Raw genomic sequence first — 16,323 nt, 5'->3', positions numbered from 1 at the left:
AGTCACTTCAGAATATAACTTTACATTGTATCCACCTCTCAGTAAGTCTTTCTTTCGCTTGCTTTGGGTTCATTTATTCAGTTTTGCAAAAAGTAAAATCTGGTGTTGTTTTAAAATGCCGGCTTTTGGATAGTGGTGAGTACTGGTACTGCACCCATTTTTGGGATTTAAGAAAATGAATTCCCAACAATTCTAGGTTGCATTTGGCAATCAGCATTGCCATTCCCAATGGTTTCAGACTACTGTGCGGGTAGTCCAATGGTGGTTTTAAAGCGCTTTGAAGCTAACCGGCGCTACTGTTTTTCCTTTGGCAACCCATTTCCCTCATGGCAACCCGGCCTTTCATTCTCGCACTGGTGGGTGGCAAGTGAGGCAACCATTTCGGTGTGCGCACAAACTGCGCAGCTTTCCTGGATTTCGGCGCACATGTGGGTTTTCCGCCATCTTGAATTTTCTAAGCCCACAGCACCAAATGTTGTGGCATGATAGCTTAAACGTGGGTCAGGACACCCAACATTCCATAAATACTGCCTGTTAATGTTATTGAAATCTTGTTTAAAGTCCACAACGGCCAGGTAGAGTTTGCCCTTCATCCTGAGTGTTTGGTCCTTCAAGATTGATAACAAGAAGATTGGGGGTGCTGTCCCCAAGCCCTTAACGAATCCACTCTGGAATGCGGCGTTGGAGCCTTCACTACCCAACCACTTTTTCAATCTCTTTGGGAGAAGGGCGAATTGGCTTTTCCCAGCACGTCCGAGAAGGCTATAGGAATCCTGTCTGGTACCACTCTTAATAATTCGCACCACATTGGCCGACTTCCATAAATCAGGGACCTTTAGTGCTGCCAACAAATTCTTCAGAATCAGATCCAACATTAAAGCCCATTCGTCTGGGCCTGGGGCGCGTGTGCAAATATCTTTTCAAACCTTTTTCTTTTTGCAGCTTTCCACGGGACTGAAACAGGAATTCGTCAAATTAAGCAAAAACATGTTGAAAAAGCGTCAGTACTGCAATGTACCATGACAGATATATTAAAGCTTTTTTGGGCAAGGTACACCCTCCTTCTCCATCACATTCTTTAAAAACTACTCGACGGATCTACAGCTAAGCCAAAAGGAGTATCTGTGATGCATTACGCCCAACTTGCTTCTTACTTGGTGCAAATCCATCCAGCAGGTTCTATGCTACCTGTGTTCAATTGTGAACTTTTTCTCAAATGGAAAATAAATGGAATTGACCAAAAACGGTGTTTTCTTTTCATCCATTATAAGTTTCGTACCTTTTAATACATTTTCCTACAATGTCCCACTTTGGAAGGGCTTTTTCTAAATATACCAGTGGGAAAATTGTAACCAAGTCCTATAGTTATTAGCATTAGAATTTTGGGAAAAGTCATTGCAAATTGGTTTCACAATATGGCAAATCTAACATCTTAAAACGTCTTTTTTTCTATGTGGATTCCAGGTGTTGCATTCATATACATGTTCCAATTATCATTTTTTTAAAATGTAGTTTGCAGAAGTGTTGCAGGTAGACCCACTGTGGTACATCAAATATGTCCAACAATGTATCAATATTATTCTAATATAATGTAAAATATATATGTAGCAAAATCGTCATCAGGCATGCTACAGATGCAATGCTTACTATCATCTGAAAAGAAAAGTGCACAGTTTGCGGTCTTATTGTACAACTTTTTGTATGATTGCCCTTCTTTCTGGTAGACAAGTGTATTTAGCTGGTAAGATAGCTCAGTGGGTTAAGCACTGGCTGTTGCTATATCTGTTTGATCTGCAGGACGCATGGTTGAATTCCAGCATGGTTGAGTCAGCCTTTCATCCTTCAAGGTCAATAAAATGAGTACCAACTTCGATGGGGTATTAATAATTGTATATAAAAATGTTCTATGTAAAGTGCTTTGGGTAAAACTGCTATATAAATAACAGGTTGTTATTATTATTTAGAACGCACAAAAAGAAGCATGCCTTCTACAGACAGAAAATGGGTTTAAGATTGAGTGCTTACGTCACGGTTCTCTAATTCTCTCTTATTGCGTGTGTTTTTCTTTAGACCCCTGAAGAATTAGAAGACGATTCTGACTTTGAACAGGAGGACTATGATGTTCGTAGTAGAACAAGTGTGCAGACCGAGGATGACCAACTCATCGCTGGGCAAAGTGCAAGAGTGAGTATTACCTTAAAGTGCATAGCTGGCCATCCATGTGGCAATGGGGGATCGTGCTCTCACTGTACACCGAGTGGCTGAGAAGTAAACATGACATCTTAGGCTCTGTAAATGAAAGGAGAACAGTATGTTACCTTTTTATGCAGAGTTTTGTTAATAGATACAATGTGTGCATGTGTTGCTGTGATGTCGCAGGACATTTCCCACTGTATTTAATAGTTGTGCATGTAATCCACTTAGAACAACGATGGCACATGATTATTTTTGTTTGTCCTTGCAATTTCTGTGAAATGTCAATGCAACTAAGAGGGATTTGTCATTGTTGTGGGATATTTTGGCATCACAAATTATGGTCCCATACCTGCAGCTGAAAAAGAGCCTCTTAGGTCAAGAAGGGCGATTATCAATATCATCTCTAACAGCATTTCACCTTTTAGCATCACATAATTTATGCAGTCAATAACTGATAGTGTTAACTTCGTTCTAGGCACTCTAATTGGATGACTGCTCATCATTGATTGAGTGTTATTGCGCATTGAGAGGGCAATGCAGACACTTAATCGTTTGAATCCCAAGTCAATGAGCATGAAAAAGAGCCTTTCCATATGGGCAATGGATTCTTAAATGTGTATATTTGCAACAACCATGGAACATTTTGCTGGCCCTGTGTCATGTGTAATAATTGCCATTTAAGTGTTGTCACTGTAAATGGGGCCGGTATTCTGGCGATAGAGCTGCAAAGATACCAGCAAATGTTACCATTTTTGGCACTCAGTCCTGCGGTATTGCCACCAGATTACTGGGGCCAGAGTGACAGTAGTGTTAATCCCCATTGATGGAGTCCCATCGGACTCCATGAAGGGATTTTCTGTCATTACTGCACTGGCAATACCGGTGCCGATAATGATGGATTGTTTTACCGGTAGGGTGCCTGGTGCCCCACTGGCAAACCTGTAGTCGGCCAGTCTGGTAAGTTGCCGGTATTCATGAATACCAACACTTTTTTACCAGATTGGCTCACACAGAATGAGGCTCATTATTTATTCTGGAAACACACATACAATGTTGCAACGAGAGGAGCAGAAAGAGTGGCAGCTAGAGAAGCCAGTGGGTTGTCTGCATGGTTGGTACTCATGCCCCGGATGAAGCTGAATTGAACAGAGTCTATGCCTCCATTGAGAACTGGATGGTGTGGAATAACCTAGCCTTGAATAGGGCAAAGACAGTGCTGCAGATTATTGGTACTCAGCCCATGTTAACCAAGCTGGGCCCTGCGTATGATAGTTTTCAATTGGGAGATGTTAAGATAACTCCCCAAAGGTATGTTACAACTTTGCGTGTTATCTTCAACCAGCAGCTTACAATAAACGCCCATGTTGGGAGCCCCATTTCTGCGGTGGCCTTTTGTATCAAGCTTTTAGCTCATCTTAGACCCTTTATCACACAGGCCAACACTGAGACAATTGCAAGAGCTATTGTTGGTTCAAAAATGTATTATTGTTGCAGCCTCCTAGTTGGACTTAGCAAAACAGAGAGGAATAGACTACAAGTAATCCAAAATGGGGCAATGAGGGTGGTCATGGAGCTAGCCCGCCGAGACCATTTTTTGGATGACAGAATTTTACGCTTGGACCAACATTTTTGTAACAGTACTATTCCAAATTTGAACACGTCTTTGAAAGAGGGCCACTGAGCAACAGATGCTCGACAGTGTTATGTGCTTAGTACTTCATTACCGGTTTCAAGACTCGTGGGTATGCGATTGCTGTTGGCGTCTGGCAGTAAGAAGAAGGTGGAGGCACTGGAGATGCAGCACGCCCAGGTACATGAGGTTGCGGAGTAGGAACGGTATAGTGAGAGGCAGATGGTGTGACAAATGCTATCCTTCCGTCCATCAGGATAAATGGTCATTTGGGCCGCGACTGCCTGCCTCCTGGTTCACTGCATTGCACAGGTGGGGATCAGCTTTTCTTTAGCTACATTTATGTGTATTGCCTCTGCCTAATGGCTTGGTGTTTACACACACATATCGCCAATACTGGACAATGCATCTGTTTGTTTGTCATTTAAATGCTGAATGAATACTTTGTCTCTTTCTAGATGCCAATGCATACATTATAGTGCCAGTTAAAGAAAGATAAAAAAAGAAATTTCACTTAATATGTGCATGCACTATTTTGTTCTATTACAGAATACGTGGCTTGCATGTTGACTTATGTTTAGATAGATGGAATTATCTCTCTATGTAAGAACTTTCTTTTAGTACTAACTATTTGTTCAGGGTTTGGTCGCTGAATCTAGCAGTATAGTGCTAGACAACCAAACCAACTCATTCATCTAACCCCATTGCCTGGACAATGGTTCTCATTACGAGTCCGGCGGTAACCGAGGCGGTAAAACTGCCTGGTTACCGCCGGACTTGTATTACCATTCTGCCTCCGTGATTCCCGGAATTACCGGGGCATTACAACCCTGGTGACCCGGGAATTCCGGAGGCGGAATGGTGTAAATCCCCATTCCCATTGAGTCCCATAGGGCTCAATGGGGATCATGGAAACACCGGCACCATCTCGTGATGGTGTCGGTCTTTCATCGTCTGCCTGCAGGCGGGCGGTTTTTAACTCGCCAGGTCAGACCTGGCGGGATTAACGCCTCCGCCTGCAGGAGTCGTGATCACCCGGTATGGAAACAACGGTGGCGGCAGGTTTACCGCCACCGTTGTTTCCATACCGGGTGAGGTGTAATGAGGCCCAATGTATTCTTATTGTGGATTTTTATGTAAAAATTAAACATTTTGTGGTACATCACATAGGGCACGGATGAACAACTGCTTTTGCAGAGGGACAAATGTACCTTACATACTGCCTATAGTGGGCCGAAATGTAAATGCGGGAGGGGCGATTGGCAGCAGCCTTTTTCAACCCCCAATTTTTATTAAACAAATGGAAAAATAATACGTTTTTCAGGCGGAAAAGTCTTTATTTGTATTTCAAACTTACATTTTGTACTGCACATTTTCCATGTTTATCATGTATTTCTTAAATAAGGGCATATTGGCAATAGTCAGAGGCGTTGCTGGGGGGGGCTGATGTTTGATATAGCCCATGGTCTTTTAGTTGTGGCCCTGGATAGAAGCTCAGGGCCTACAGCCAAAAGGCTAGCTAGCCCCGAGTCCCAACAGCCCCGACATTAGCATAGCCCTGGATCTCTTCCAGATCTACCAACACCCCTGGCAATAGTAGACAAAGTAGGTAGGCAAATCATTCAAGAGAAAAACACTGCCCTCAAACATTGAACACCTTATGTTAGTTTTCATTTGCTAGGCAGACGCTCTGCCATTTGCACAGCTTCTTCCACGTTGTAAGTGAGCAATGAACCAGGAGGGGAAATACTCTTTCTTTCTTTAAATGGGAGATGCACCACTAGACCAGACATACTTGATCAGTGAGAAGCATTGCAGCATTTCTCAGATGTCAGATTCTGGATCTCGGCCTCAAGTGATGTTGTGTCTACTCTCAGAATAGCATGAACATGGTGGTCAGTGAGTGCTATCCTTACACTGGCTTTAAGTAATTTCAACTGAGAGAAAATTTGCTCACAAATGTATGTACTGCCAAAAATGGACACCATTTTTAACAGGACAGATAGGGAATTTCAGCAGTTTTCAGAGACTGGTTAAAGGCCCATAAAGGCATCTCTCTGTGTTTATTTTATTGGGCGCTACAGCACTGAAGTTCAATCACTTCCAGTTGAAGATCAGGTGGCATATTTTATCATCAACAAAGAAGGGGTCATTTAGCAATTCAGTCAGGACCTTCACATGCCAATGCCATTCTACATACCTCTCATGGGGGAAAGCCTGTGCACATGAAGGGCAGTGTACCAACATCCCTTTCTCCGGTTGGGTTGTCTGAAGTCTTAACGTTATTACCAAAGCACAAACTGCCTCAAACAGATGAGAGATTAGATGTTGGCTTCCTTTCAACTTTAAATTTAAGTCATAAAAATTGCTTGTCAGGTCAGTCAGAAAAGCAAAGTCAGCTACCTAGTAAACATCTTGCATGACAGAAGTGTCCATTCCTTTTTCATCAAGGAATGCTTTGATTTCCTGTGGAATTGCTTCAGAACATTGCCGCGACTAAGACGGCTAACATTAGTGTGAGACAGGGCATCACCATAATCTGCCTTTGCCTATTCTAAAAGCGACTGAAACCATCTGTGGTTTAAAGAGCATGCACAGATATAATGAACTGTTTTCACAATGAAGTCTGTGGCTTCTGTGAATTGCAAATGTGTTGCACATAATGCCTCCTGATGTGTAATGCAATTAAACTTTTTCAAATGGACAGTCATCTCACCCAAGTATCTTTTCAAGCAGCCAATAAAACCATGTTGCTCTCCAATCATGGCTGGGGCTCCATCAGTGGTCAAGCCTACCAGATTATCCCATGCCAATTTTAAATCATCTATGAATTTTTGAAAGGCATTAAAATTGTCGACGGCAGTAGTTTTAGGGAACACATAATTTGTTATTGGCGCCATGACTGCAGCAATTGTCAGCCCTATCCACAATGCACGTCTGCATACTCATCCATGAAAGGGGAACATATGTAAAAGCATCTTTTTTTTTCCTTACACACTGCCTTGCAAATCTCCATCAGGCGGTCTTTTGCAAAATCCCCTCCTGAGAAAGGTCGTACTGACCTCACAATAAGCTGTGAAACCTTATACCTAGATAAATGGACACATTCAGATCTTTTTTTTCCAGCTCAAAAACACCTTGTTGCTTAGTCATTTGTGTTTTTAGCTCCCCTGCTTTCTTTATTCTCACTTCCCCCTGCAAATCCTTATATTGTCAATCTTTTGTTTCACAATTGCTGCAGATATTATATTCCATGGGGACTGGAATTCGCTCAAGGCAAATAAGGTATGAGCAGACACTAGGTTTGAACTCAATGAAAAAAAAAAACTTCAGTCCACTCAACTTTAACCTAACGGTGATCGAGGTCATTTTTTTCAATTTTTATTCAACAACACTGGACATTGTCAGGGATATATTTGGAGCACAATCAGTGATGCAATGTGATGCAATACACACTGTGGACTGTGCACACAGATAGAGTATCAACTGTAAAGGGTAGGTTCAGTAATATTTCAGGCAAAATAAGAACTCCACTGTTATGCTCTCACTATGATTCGCTGCAGCTCCAAACCTGTTTCACTTTACATCAATCTACTTATTCACTTAAATATTATCAGATGACTAAATAAATAAATAATCACTTTTCAGCCTTTTAACACAACCTATTACTTTTTTTTTCTTAACTACCTTACCAAATGCAACACATACAATATACAAACAAACAGACAAACTGACAGACTGGCCAACCCACATAAATCTCTGTCAACGCTCCTCGTGACTTATTCCTGCCCCTAATAATGACTCAGATCGGAGTGTGAATTGTCCTCTTTAACGAGCCTTGATCATTTGTAGCCTAGGTAAGTCCACTTGGACTCTAGGACAAATTCCTTCTAGACGTCCTTGACATAGGATTCTGGGCTTATATAGATCGCTCCTCGTCTATATACCTTAACCTGTTACGCTCTTCAATGTTAAACTAAATATACCCCAACCAACCCTCTGTTTCTCTTTCCCCGTTATCCCTTTATCACTTTCCCCACTCAATGCCCATTCATTGTTTGCCCTCTCTCTCAGTCTACTAACCATTGGTGTTTCAGCTTCTGACGCTTGAGATCACCTCCTCCTCAACCAGGCGCTTCAGCCGTCGGTCCGCTCAGCTGCCTGTAAAAATTGGTAGGGGATTCTGTGAAACGAGGGACCCATCCCACATGTCTTTTTAGTGACCTGTACGTTTTTGTAATGGCCGCTATCTACAGGGAACTTCTCGTTCCTCCAGCTAAATGGCGGCGGACACTCAATTTTGTGAGACCCTTAAAAGCCTACTAGATTGATGGGTCTTTAACCACCTTCTGCTACCACGTGAACCTATGTAACCAACACTAGGCCCTTTAAGATGAGGTAGCAATACTTTGAGATGGATGGAAATGCAGAATATATTAAAACATCAATAAACAGACTGACTCAGGAAGTTGGCAAAGTATGTTTTAATTAAGCAATAGAACCCGAGTGTCGGGGGCATTACGAAGACCCCGGGGCATTACCAGAGTCGGTAATGCCCCCGACGCGAGGTTTCTATTGCTATTAGTACCCCGGCCCGCAAAAATTGCGTGACCGGGGCACTAAAAGCTTTTTTTTTTGTCCCGAAATGCTGCAGTGTTTCGGCGCTGCGGCGCTTCGAAAAAAAAAAAAGGAAAATGGATGCCGCCATAGAAAGGGAAAACGGAGTCCGTTTTCCCTTTCCATGGCGGCCATCGGGAGTGGACGCGCTGGGAACACAAGTGTTCCCAGCGCGTCCACTCCCGAAAAAGGATCAAAAAGAAGGTAAGTGGGGTTGGGAGGGTGGGAGTGGGCCAGCTGGAGGCTTCCCTCGTCCTCCACCAGGGACACAGGACCAAGAAGGTAAGTTGGGGGGGTGGGTGGGAGGGTTGGGAATTTTAAACAAAAAATAAAAAACTTACCTGAGTTCCCGGCGGGGGGCGAAGGCAGCCTCTCAGCTGAAGGGAGGCTCGGAGCGGGGTTGGCACCGCTTCAAGCCTCCTCACAGCTGGAGGCTTCCCCCGTCCTCCGCCGAGGGGTTGCCAAGCCCCCCGCCAGGGTCAAAGGCCGTAGAATCCCGACGGAGGTATTCCTGGCCGGGTAGGGACCTGGGGAGAGCCAATCAGAATGCTTGTTGCATTCAGATTGTCTCTCGCCGGGGTACTAATATCAATTACTCACTTAATGAATTTCATAAAAAATACAATTATAGTAAAAACTTGTCTTCATTGACGCCAATCTACGTGGCAAACTACAAAAACCTATTTGGGAAAGTGATTGGCTTAACGGGAACATCTAGGTATATGTTCCATACTTGTTGTGAAGGTGATTGGGTCTCTAACATCAGGTGGGGCAACTAAGTCCTCCTCTAGTGCAAGTCACTATGAACGCCATCAAATACATGACATCCCACTGGTTATACAAACTATAGGGCTCTCTATTACGTGTCCCTCTACAATTGGTTGGCACCCTTGCAACGCTCTGTACTATTCCACACAGGCTAGCAGCCCACAGGCTGGCACTCAGGGGCTGATGGCAGGTTATAAACATAGCTTTCCACCTCATTAGCCTGTCATCTCTCATCACTCTTGTGGTCTGCCAGTAAATTAGCCCTTAGAACATTGGCCTTGGAAATGTTCTATGTGCATGAGAATAAAAGGGAGTAGAGGCATTCTTTGTCTCTTCGTGTCAAACTGCTCAATTCAGTATCTATGTTCATCCATCCACGTGACTAGAGACCATGTTTCAGAGCTTTTCGGTATTTTAAATACTATTAAATGATGAACCTCTGATGTCTTCAATGTTCTTGCTCCTCACCTCAAACAGGAGTTTGTTCTTTTCACACATTTTGTAGCTACTGCATGAACATCCAAGCTCACGGTGGCCTTGACTTCCTGGTGCTTGACCAGCCAAACTCTTTGTGAATCTACCTCTGGTATTAAATCGTTTTCCAACTGCACCACACTGAAAAAAGCCTGTCTATTTACTGGGTCCAAACTCTTCTAAAGTGCGTTGTGGAACAACCATCCTCTATACATTCCTAAGCATATATGTTGGCGCATCATCACAATCTATTCACTACGTAGCCAGCCTTTAAGAATACTTTGTCTACTTGCGTTACTGCGTCTGTACAATTGTAAAATGTCTTGATGTTTTCTTCATTGTTTCTGAAGCATGAGCATCTTCATCTCGAGCCCAAAATGTTGCTCATCTTTAACACCTCCTCCTTAGATCTTCATGGAATGCTTACATTCTTCAGCCTCTTGTCTCTTCTCTGGATACGTCAGCTCTGCTTCGCATGACGTCATCAATATTCTCTTTTGCTTGTTTTTCCCACTTCTTCCGGGATTTCATTCAAATGGCCACCATATTGTTGGCAGTGCATATATGGCTTTTTCAATGGGTATCTTACTTCCAGGATTCTTTTCAGTATAGGAATTCTCACTGGTACAGCATGTGTCTCACACTCTGGCTCCCAACATATCGGCATCATGGGGGCGCAGCTTTGAGTGGGGTACTTGGCTCCACCTCTACAGGGAGAAAAGCCTAATGGAAAAACAGACATGCAAGTGAGGTCAAAAGAAAGGGAAACAAATATTGCAAGAATGTCGTCCTATAAGGGAATAAAGGACAGAGGAAGAAATAAGCTCATAAAAAGGATAACTAGAATAAGTAATACAGATGTGAACATGAGAAATCTGAAAGGAAGAAAGAGTAGTAGAGTGAAATAATTACATAAAGGCAGGCAAACAACCTAGAAAAGCGTATGTGGCAAGATCAATACGATGGAGAACATCTGGAAAAACAAATTGAACTAATAAAAAACATCAATTAAGGATAGAATCTAGGCAGACAAACTAAAGATTAAAAATTGGTAAATTCTGAAAAGTAAATAAGTCCACAGCAGTCTCAGGTCCAGAGTTTTGGGTGCCAACAACTCTTATAAACCCTAAAGAGTAGTGCTTAAGACTACCAGTGAGTGATCTGTTAATTGTCTTGCAAATCGTAACTGCAAAGCACCTTTTATGCCCCCCTACACAGCAAAGCAGCTAGTGTTGTGGGGCTTCCTCCTGAGCATCCTACAGTGAGGGCAGGTGCACCTATCATGCAAGATTTAAGTGTAGGACAGAGTTTGGAAACATCTTCTACCCCAAAGCCGGCAGACTGTAAGTGATCACATGCCAGGGTGCGAATTCTACCACTTTAGAGGTGTGGAAGGATGTTTTGTATGGTAGAATAACCTCTTTCTTCCCAAATAAATGTATTACCCCATTCTATGCTCTCCTTTGTGGGCCACCTGCCTCTCCAATACAACCATGTGAAGAGTGTATGCAATTATGTTCCCCTCGATGAACAGCCCAACCTGGCACCTTCGACCACTTGTGTGAATACCAGCCAATTAGCTGCAGAACATATTGCTCCCAACTTTGAAGTGCCTGTCTCAGCTTTCTAAGAACCCACAAACCTGAAACTTTAGGAAGCCCCAATCACTTGAACGTCCAGCCAGAGCTTCGGCATCCTCAGCCCCTTTTTTTTTTATTATCTTGCAGCCTATCTGAAACTAGTTTTTGAGACTAATAATGCTGGAGGCTTTTTGCAACTGTTGTTCTTGCCGGCTGTTAACCCCTTGAGTGCCAGGCTATTCAAGTCTATGCAAAAAGGACAAGCATACTCGTTCTTGTCACTTGAGGGTTAAGAAGCACCTGCCGTCTCTTCCACTGGAGCAGCGACAATTACAGCCCTTGATTTTGTGTTGAAATCACTTGTAAGACTTCACTCGAAACCATTGAGAATACTACTGATCAACAGATTTTACTAATTCAAATAAATGCGTAGATCTCCTTTTTAGAAGGCTACATAGTTAACTCAAAGAGTAGCCCGTCTGTCTTAGCACCTAACCCAGTGGCACAAGCATTGCTAGAATGTGATACTCCTGAATGTATGGTTGTGAGAGGAAATTGCTCTGAAATGTCTCATTCTTTGAATATTCCTCATCTGCCTGACAAGATTATACACCATTTGGAGGATCTGAAACAATATCACTGAATTGTTTATAATCGAATGAAGCATGCCATAAAACCTGTTAAACAGCCACACACAAAGAAAACCAAAAATCAGGTGGTAGGAAATCTAAATGCCAAGCGAGGATTCCACAGGTTTCTGTGCCATATTGATTTGCCTGAGATGGCTCCCTCGTGTAATGTACCTTCTAAACCTTAGAAGAAAAGACAATGTAAAATCAAAAAGATGAACAAATCTCACGTGCTGGCTGAAGATAACAGAGTTGTATTGGTGCCTGGAGCCTTTGGGATTTAGACATACGAGGCGAGCCTTTGGGACACCCCGAAGCTAACGTAAGACTTGACTCATCTATAACCTGGCTGCTCCAAAATATTTCAATCTATTCTGAGGAAGCTGTCCCCTGATCTAAAATGATTTCAGCCTCTCCAGCAATACAACCAACCAGCACACCAGTGCAACCGAATAATTCTTCCCAAGATCAAGGGTCTGCAGGTGCCTTTTTAACCTTGGAACAGAGATGCATCACAAATTTAACTAAGTTGATTGAAAATACGTATGATTGTTTACAAACAGGAACTATAGCCTCTGATCAGACAAATCGAGAAACTGTCCATGATCAGAGAAAGGATCATTTTAAACAGGTCCAACGTGATGGCTCTATTTCTATTCGTCCCTAGTCTGAATGACATTGGTTCTTCAGGCATTGAATGGGTTGAGTTCTGGGATGACTATGTCTTGGACAGGGCATTTTTTCACATCACATTCAAGATGGTCATTCATTTACTATTGAAAGCCACAGATCAACTACTCTAAGATCATGGTCTTAGATCATGAGGATGTGTGCCCGGGCCCACATCCTCTAGTCAAATCCAGATGGCATCTGCAATTTGATAAGGAAGACATTCTTAAGCAAATAAAGAGGAGTAAATCCTCAAGGACCATAGGGCCGAACGTCCTTTCCAACACCATGTTAAAAGGTAATCCCCCTCTTTGGTCTAACACTCTTTTAACTTTGTTCCAAATGATGGCATCCCACAAGCTACTCCATGAGTCTTGGACAAACCCAGTCATAGTTCCAATATTTAAAAAGAAAGATAGTTCCAACCCGGCTGAAGATAGACCTATCACTCTATTGGACATCTCTGGAAAAATCTTTTGCTCCTTGGTTGACTACCAGCTAAGGAGGTGGGCCACCGAGTCAAGACTTTTGGACTCCTTTCAGACTGGATTTTTCAAATAAATTAGCACTGCTATAGATAGAAATTCTTTAAAGCATGAGCATGTCTATACACCTGCTTCATCAAATTCTCTATGGCCTACACTAGTGTGAATCACTAACTCCTGTGGTTAAAACTTTGGGGTTGTTTTAATTACATAATAGAGATTATTAAGCAACTGCATGAAATACCACCATTAGAGTGAGACTAAAAACAAAGGACACTCTATCTTCACCTATTAAAACCATCTTCATTTCCTAAACTTTATTTTATGATTGTGTTACCTTTTCGGTGTTGGAGACCGTAGTTTGTTACCACTGTTGCATCTGGAAAGACATGAGCATTACATTTTCGGATGAGGAGTATAGTTTACTTTAAACCAGAAATACATTGTAACAGTTGTAAAAAACAGCCTATCTTGGAATGGCAGATCTGTGGAGCAGTACAACATTCTCCTAGAATCAGTCCTTGATTAATCTGATTTAGAGTGCTTACTAGAAGAACATGCATGTGAGGACATCCTGGAGTATGTTTATAAACAGCACCTGAATCCTAAACTCTGTATCACTCTGCATTTACATGTATTTGATCCTGTAATTTTAGTATGGAAACTGGAAATGAGAAGAGAATTGCATTTGCGAAGATCCCTACCACTAAAAATGTTAACAATTCGGAAGCGCTGGATCAAAATAAAATACAAAAACTGGATGAGGCAAAATACATCTATCTTAGTTTAATGTGACACTGAGCTCATGCTAGATGCTCTGAAGGATTGGAACATTTCACACTTCTGCAAGATCATTAACAACCAATCCTCAATGCAAATAAATATGCAGGCAAACCCAATTTTTATATACTATTGCATTGCACTGTATTCCAGGATTTACACAGATCATTGGGATGTGTGCCCGGGGCTGCATCCTCTAGACTAATCCAGATGACATCTGAAATTTTATGAGGAAGACATTCTTAAGCAAATAAACAGGAGTAAATCCTCAAGGACCACGAGACCGGACAGCCTTTCCAATGCCACTTTAAAAGGCAATGCCCCACTTTGGTCAAATACCCTTTTAAAGTTGTTTCAAAGGATTGTATCCCACTAGCTACTGCCCCACTCTTGGACAAACTCAGTCATAGTTCCAATATTTAAAAAGGGAGATAGTTCCAACCCAGCGGAATATAGACCTCAAACACTATTGGACGTCCCTGTAAACATCTTTTGCTCCTTGGTTGACTCCCAGCGAAGGTGCCGGGCCACTGATTCAAGACATTTGGACCCCTACCAGACAAGATTCTTCCAAGGAATGGTCACTTCTCTGAAAGGCCTTTTCATAAATCTAATGGGAGAAAAGTTCTTTGAAGCATGAGCATGTCTGTACGCCTACTTCATCACATTTTCCATGGCCTTTGATGGTGTGAATCACTAACTCATGTGGTTAAAACTCTTGCGTTGGGCTGGCCACCAGAGGGCGCGCGGATGTGGTCTGACTTCGCGTGAGCTCCGCTACTGTGGGTCCCTAGAAGGGATTGAGCCCCCACTTTGACGACCCCCCCAAGATTCTACACCGGTGTGCCGCCAGCAGAGGACCCCCCCTCCGGTCTGTCAAAAACCCAATCGAAAACGACCCCTGCAAACCTGAGATATACATCTCTCAAAAAGACGCCACACATAACGGCTCTGCGGCCCGCTCGCAGGGAACTGCGCAACGGTCAGAGGTGGACCTTGGGCCTGACGAACGAAGAAAGCTAGAAAGACCCTGAACCCCACTCACGGAATTCACACTCCCGATGACGTTCCTCGCCGCAAAGGGGACGGGACAGCCTTGGTTGAGTCGGCGGAGCTTCCGAAGAGCGGGATCGGACTAGGCCCTGAGACAGCGCTGAGCGGGGAGACGGTAGGCCCATCCCATCTACCCGGGTGGTGCGCCATCACCACGCAGCGGCGGTTCGGACCTCTCTTGCCCTGAATGTTTACCCCCGCATCTTGCACAAGAGGAAGACACCCCCAAAGCATCGCCGGGCCTGGACACTGCTTAAAGGGCACCCCGGGTGACCCATACGCATTACTGAGCCGCCTGTACCCTGGGAATATCAACAAACGCACAACAGACACCCCTCCCAACACCTAACGAACTTCCCGAGAACACCAATGTCGGAGTGCAGAGGGTAGGGCCCGCAACCCAGGGGCGTGTGCCTCTTCTGTCCCCGACCCCATCTCCCCGTCGAACAGCACTGGTGACACCACAAAACTTTGGGAGAACCAATGGACATAAGGGAGAAACTAGCTACATTCTCCTACGTCTCGACTCCTGCCGAAAACTGTGCCCATACCATGGCAAACCAAAATACCTCGGGGAGTGAATCAGCAGCTACCAAAGGGGACATTGCTGCCTTGCTGGGCGAAATAAAGAATATGGGCACCAGCATTGGCTCTAAAATTGACAAGATTACCCAACGTCTATATACCATGGAGGAGAGGCTCGAAGGGGTCGAGAACAATCAAGTGTCCATAGACACCCTTGAAGCACAACTCGACCAGCGGATGACCGAACTGGAGCACCGAGAGGAGAGCTTCAAACTCAAGCTTGATGACTTGGAAAACCGGGAGAGGCAGAACAATCTGAGGATTTTCGGAATCCCGAACGAGAAGGGGAGACGGAGAGCGATCTGAAGAACACACTGCATGACATCATCAAACTCTTAGTTGCCGATGACGCGGTTGCTGAACCTAAGACAGAGAGGATACACAGAGCCGGAGGGCCTCCAGGCGGACCAAGATCTGTCCTTGCTCGATTTCACCGCTTTCAGGACAAAACACAGATCTTCAAGAAAGCAGGAAGCAGCGACTCAATTACCCTCCAAGGATCCCAAATATCGATATACCAGGACCTGTCATCCATGACCCTGGCACTCCAACGCATGTGCGGGCCTATCACCAAACAATTGAAAGAAAAGAACATAATATACAGGTGGGAGTACCCCTTCTCTCTGTCCTTTCAATACAACGGAAACTAAATCAAGCTAAGCTCCGAGGGGGAGATCAAGACGTACATCTCTGACCTCCTTGGACCAAGCGCAGAGGAACACGATCGGGGAGACCCACGTCAAGAAGAAAGAGGATGGCGTATAGAGGGACCCAGAAGAAACGTGTCAAGGGATCGAGGACATTTCAGAGAGTTAATACCCCCCCAGCGTGGGAAAACCGATGAACTACAACACTGG

At 43.7% G+C, this 16,323-nt stretch overlaps 1 protein-coding gene across 2 annotated transcripts in view; it reads left to right on the top strand.

Moving 5' to 3' along the window:
- The window catches only part of LOC138516807 (catenin alpha-2), a 3,575,147-nt gene that overhangs the window by 3,091,737 nt on the left and 467,087 nt on the right, over window positions 1-16,323 (top strand). For both annotated transcript variants that reach the window (XM_069632215.1, XM_069632216.1), the window contains exon 14: window positions 2,071-2,184. In XM_069632215.1, the coding sequence (XP_069488316.1) occupies window positions 2,071-2,184 (114 nt within the window). The remainder of the gene's footprint in view (window positions 1-2,070; window positions 2,185-16,323) is intronic.

Source organism: Ambystoma mexicanum, chromosome 6q (genome assembly GCF_040938575.1).
Source record: "Ambystoma mexicanum isolate Mex_15411 chromosome 6q, UKY_AmexF1_1, whole genome shotgun sequence".
NCBI lineage: Eukaryota > Metazoa > Chordata > Amphibia > Caudata > Ambystomatidae > Ambystoma > Ambystoma mexicanum.
The sequence above is the reverse complement of the archived record's forward strand: the minus strand, read 5'-3'. Positions and strand labels throughout refer to the sequence as shown.